The sequence below is a fragment of the Chrysemys picta genome, chromosome 1, assembly GCF_011386835.1.
Source record: "Chrysemys picta bellii isolate R12L10 chromosome 1, ASM1138683v2, whole genome shotgun sequence".
NCBI lineage: Eukaryota > Metazoa > Chordata > Testudines > Emydidae > Chrysemys > Chrysemys picta.
In genome coordinates this window covers 353811357-353817161 of record NC_088791.1, presented here as the reverse complement: position 1 = coordinate 353817161, position 5805 = coordinate 353811357, and the positions used below count along the sequence as shown (strand labels likewise).

The 5805-nt window shown below is 43.6% G+C and overlaps 1 protein-coding gene across 1 annotated transcript; it reads left to right on the top strand.

Moving 5' to 3' along the window:
- Positions 1-2030: 2030 nt before the first annotated feature.
- On the top strand, positions 2031-2978 carry LOC135972342 (olfactory receptor 52R1-like). The gene has a single exon (XM_065550000.1). The coding sequence runs from the start codon at positions 2031-2033 to the stop codon at positions 2976-2978; it is 948 nt and encodes a 315-aa protein (XP_065406072.1).
- The last annotated feature ends 2827 nt before the right edge of the window (positions 2979-5805 follow it).

The window sequence follows — 5805 nt, the reverse complement described above, 5'->3', positions numbered from 1 at the left end:
TTTAGTCCACTTTACATGTGCTCTACTGATATTGTATAGTGTGCATTTTTTTATCTTATATTTTTCCCCTACTAAAATAAATGCCTCACAGTAATCAACCTCTATTGCATCTGCTTCGTTCCCTTGATCAATCAAAAGTGTACTCTCATTTAAGGATGAAATTGGGTTGATTTGACAAGACGTGTTTTCCATAAACCACGTTGTTGACCGGCATTAATTATAATCCTATGATTTTTTTTTAACTAATCCTAGACCAGCTTTTCCATTCTTTCTTAATTTTGTAAAATCTTTTTTTTTAAACTTTCCCCTTTTCACTGAATACTTTACGTTTAACACAGAACTGCCCTGTTTCCCCACTCCACCCTTTTTTTCCCTTTTGTCTCTCCAGCTGCCTTACTGTGTACTTCTGGTTCCGAGTGAGATGTGCACATGATCAGTCAGTTCACAACTCTGGTGATTGAAAGTCTAAGATTCAATTGTAGATGCTGTTTATCGCCATGTTTGACTGTTAATGGACTGGAAACTATTTCTTCACCTCATGTGATATGAGTACCTTATACTGCTTCTTTCCAAATGCAGAACTCAACTATTTCTTGACCACGTCTCCCTTTTCTGCAACATTAACAAACTTTGTTTCTCCCTCAAAGAGTTGGCCTAAACCTTTTCTAGGATTTCTTTTTTTCTTAATATACTTTAATAACCTCCTTTTTGTGATCCTTAAACCTGCAAAGCATGGATTTTTCCAAGATGTTCTTAGCATCCCTTATTAATTTTCATAAATTCCAATTTGTATTATTTTATCTCTCTATTTTCCCTTTTCCTCATTTGTTATATATTGTTTCCCATCCTGTCCCTCCCCAATTGCTGCCTTCACTTTATCGGTAAACCGGCTTTTTGTCCAAAGTTGTCTACTTTCTTGATAGTGGAATAGTGGCCTTTGTCAATCTAATAAAGTCTTCTTTAAGAACTCCCAATTTTCATTCTCATATTTTCTCTTCAATTTTTTCCTCCCAATCAGTTTATTGCTATTTTGCATCTCCTTTGGTAATATTAGCCCTTTTGAAAAACTAAGTGTCTATAGATGTTACTGGTTGGGAACTGTTCTGTGTTTGTCCATTTGAATGTAATCAGTTCTTTCTTCATTTGGCTCTCTTCTATCATATACCCCCTTCTTTGTTTCTTCTCTAAACTAAACAGTCCCAGACTTTTCAGTCTGTCCGCATATGGCAGCCTCCCCCTTTCTCATAGCCTGTCTCAGAAATCCCCTTTCTATCTACTATATCCTTCATAGAGACTGAGTGTCCACAACTGAGCACGTGTCTAGAGCAGGTTATTCTTCATCCCATTGCTTAGGCATACAAACATTGTCTTTGTTTTCACCATGGCTGTGAATGAGTAACTGTTTTCATGGAGCTCCTATCAATGACTTCCAGGTCTTTTCCCTGAGTTTGTTTCTAGTTGGGTTTGTTTGGGGTTTTGTTTGTTGGGTTTTCTTTCTAGTTGCGTTTTTTTCTAGTTTCTTCCCTCTGGTACATGTTTTGTCAAAGCTTTGTTTCTTTTCCACTGTTAGATTTTGAACAATAGGGTGAATGGGGAACGCCCTGCAGAATGGACTCTCTAGCCTGGGTTTCATTGTATTAAGGAACAATGATGAATAGCCAGTATCCACACTCATGTTTCCCACTGCTGCCTATTAAGGTTTCCCATACCAAGATATGTAGGAATTCTTGATGTACGGAACACCATAAAATATGGAATTGGCATTAGTATGGTCAGTTGTTGATAATTTATTTCTCTGAATAGTGAAAATGTCATTTTTCTATGTGTGAAGAGTGAAAAATCTGCTTCACCCTTGAGAACAGCTTCCAGTAGTGCATGTAGTGTCTCATATTAACATTGTCTCTCCATCCAGGTATTTATACTGCAACCATCACCCTAGAGCCTGGGCACATACAGAAAGTCTGATGAATGTATGATATGTGCAGGAGACACTGACCTACCTCAGAGTTGGACACCTTCTCCCCTACTCCATGTCAGATTCCAACACAACCGACTTCACCAACCCCTCCACCTTCATTCTGCTGGGCATTCCTGGCCTGGAGGCAGCCCATGTCTGGCTCTCCATCCCCTTCTGCACCATGTATGTCACAGCCATCTTGGAGAACTTCACCATCCTGTTTGTCGTGAAGAGGGAGCCGAGGCTCGGTGCCCGCATGTACTATTTCATCTGCATGCTGGCCATCACGGACCTGGTCCTTTCTACATCCATGCTGCCCAAAATGCTGAGCATCTTCTGGTTTAATTCCAGGGAGATCGATTTCAGTGCCTGTCTCACCCAGATGTACTTTATTCGCTGCTTCTCAGTGGTGGAGTCTGGGATTCTCGTGGCCATGGCTTTTGATCGCTATGTGGCCATCTGCAATCCCCTGAGACATTCCACCACCCTGGCAAACCCCATGGTGGCTAAGATTGGCCTGGCTGTGGTGTTGTGCAGTGGCATGCTCATACTGCCCTATCCGCTCCTGACGAGGCAATGGCCATACTGCAAAAGCAACATCATCCCTGACACACACTGCACGCACATAGCTGTGGTGAAGCTGGCTTGTGCTGATACCCGCATTAGTAGTTACTATGGCCTCTTTGTGCTATTCTGTGTGAAGGGTCTGGATATGGTTTTAATTGCTGTGTCCTATATCCAGGTCCTCAGGGCCATCTTCAGTCTTCCCACAAGGGATGCCCATCTCAAGACTTTTGGGACCTGCAGCTCCCATCTCTGTTCCATCTTAGTCTTTTACATCCCATGTCTCTTCTCCTCCCTCACGTACCGGTTTGGCCACAATGTGCTCCTGCATTTCCGTGTTCTCATTGGCAACGTGAGCCTCCTGGTGCCCCCCACGCTAAACCCCATCATCTATGGGGTGAGGACCAAACAGATCCAGGACAGGCTGCTCCAGCTCTTTAGTCATAAACACATCTGAATTTTAATCCTGGTGCTCTAGCTGTCAGACTGACCTGCATTCAGAGCTGGCTGGTGAGATGGTGCTGGGCTCTCTTCCCTGAATCCCTTACTAGACAGTCAAAGTGACATTGAATCCTTTTCTGGACTTACTGTGCTGTGTCAAAGTGACAGACTGGGGAATAGGTCTGTGTACAGCTCATTAACAAAGGGGTCCCACCTTTCTAATTTATTTTAACTGGACCCCGGAGGGCCTGTGCCTGGCCCTGCCTATTCCCCCAAGGCCCTGCCCCCTTTTACTTCTTCCAGCAAGGCCCTGCCTCGGTTCTGCATTTTCCTCCAAAGCTCACCCTTGTTGCTCACTGCTCTTCTCCCCATCCCCACTCACTTGATGGATCATATCCACCTCCCTCCCTCCAGCCCCCAGCTGAGTTCCCTCTGCTCCGGGTCTGGGACAGGAGCTGCTGGAGCCTGACAAGTAGCCTGCAGTTTATGCAGCACTGGGGCCAATAGGACAATCAGGAGCAGAGCGGGAATCCAGGAAGACCTATAAAAGCAACTGAGGGTTGGGTGCAGGGTTGGGTGGGAGGTGAGCAAGCCTGAGCATCATACAGCTTGTGGGCCCTAAATCTCAGCTATAAAGTCCGGCAGGCTCCCTGCAATGGGGATGGGCTGGGAGACCTTTGCCCTGAGCCAGGCTGTGACGTTGCACCCCACAATGCTTTACAGAAATATGCTTAGGATTATAAATATGACATAACTGGAATATGTTTTATGCTACATATGTCATGTAACATATCTCTGCAAAGGTTATGATCTACTGAATCTATTCATCCTATTTGTATGCATGTGTCATTTTTGTATTCGAAGTTATGAATATTGGCTGTGTACTTGTTTGATTTTAAGTAGCCTCAGTGAAGCATTTGGTCAGCTTCTTGAGAAAAGACTTTTCTCAGTAATTGCCCAATCAAGAATCACTTAAGCTGACAATAGACTTTAATAGACACCAATCCTCATCTGAGTTTTCCTGGGAATGTTCCTGTAGAGAACTAAGTCATGCATGGACATGTGACTTGCCTAGGTGACTCCAAAACTCCATCTTGTAGAGGGGATTCTACACAGGGGGAGACAGGTAATAGTTTTGGGGGATTAGAAACATAGATGGCTGGGTTTGCGATGACTGGGAGAACTGTACAGGTAACACATTTGCTGGCACCACTGCTAAACATGCTGCTGCCATAGAACCTTCCGAGATGCATTTCTAGGTTCCCTTTCTGTTTCTATACCACCGCCGTCCCTCACTAACCTCACTCTGCTCCAAGACTCTGCCCCACAAGCTGCAAAAGACTCTTGCGCTGTCCAAGGTTGCTCTCTACATCCTGATTCCCTTTGGCGTTCACCTACCATCGCCTTTGAGTCCCCCTTTTCACTCTACCTCTCTCTATCTGCCCTGATACATGGTGTTTCGCATGTCGGAAAGAAGGGAATGGTCTCTGCTGTAACTTAGGCAGGATTGTCATAACTATAAAGGGAAGGATAACAGCTGTCCTGTGTACAGTACTATAAAATCCCTCCTGGCCAGAGACTCCAAAATCCTTTTCCCTGTAAAGGGTTAAGAAGCTCAGGTAACCTGGCTGGCATCTGACCAAAGGACCAAGAAGGGGACAAGATACTTTCAAATCTTGGGGGGGTGGGAGGCTTTTGTGTGTGCTCTTTGTTTTGGGTTTGGCGTTCGCTCTCGGGACTGAGAGGGACCAGACATCAATCCAGGTTCTCCACATCTTTCTAAACAAGTCTCTCCTATTTCAAACTTGTAAGTAAATAGCCAGGCAAGGCGTGTTAGTTTTCCTTTGTTTTCTCAACTTGTAAATGTACCTTTTACTAGAGTGTTTATCTTTGTTTGCTGTACTTTGAACCTAAGACTAGAGGGGAGTCCTCTGAGCTCTTTAAGTTTGATTACCCTGTAAGGTTAATTTCCATATTGATTTTACAGAGATCATTTTTACCTTTTTCTTTAATTAAAAGCCTTCTTTTTAAGAACCTGATTGATTTTTCCTTGTTTTTAGATCCAAGGGGGTTGGATCTGTATTCACCAGGAGTTGGTGGGAGGAAGGAGGGGAATGGTTAATTTTTCTTTGTTTTAGATCCAGGGGGTTTGGATCTGTATTCACCAGGGAATTGGTGAAGGTTTTTCAAGGCTTCCCAGGGAGGGAATCCATTGGAAATGGTGGCAGAGGGACCAGAGCTAAGCTGGTAGTTAAGCTTAGATGTTTTCATGCAAGCCCCTACATTTGTACCTTAAAGTTCAAAGTGGGAATACAGCCTTGACATGGTGGCAGAGCGGTGGGATCATTTTAAACCCAAAAGCCAGTAAGATTTTTTTTCCTTCTTGCTGCTTGGAAAGCAGAGCTGGAGATAGATGCATATCTTATCTCTCCTTGCCTGAAGGCAGAGGTGTTAAGTTCTTTTAACAAGGTCTTTTGTTAAGAGAAGTGTTCAAATGAGCAAACAGGGTAAAAGGAATTTACAAGCTGAATTGTATTTTTTTTCTTTTTACATCCTCGGGAGTAGCTAGTTAGAAAGTTTCTGTTAACTCAGCAGCAGCCAGAGCTGAGAGCTTCCCAGTTTCAATCAACTGCAGAGGGGGTGACCCAGCACAAGAAAACAGGAAAATGACTACCAAAGAAGTAGCTAAAAAAATAGAACTGGCCAAACTAGAAGCAGAAGAAAATGAAAGAAAACATCAGAGACTGCTTCAATTAACAAAACTCGAGACAGAGCAGAGAGCAAGAGAAGAGAAAGCCAAAGAGGAGGCTCACAAAAGAACTATGGAGCTGAAAGAAAAGGAG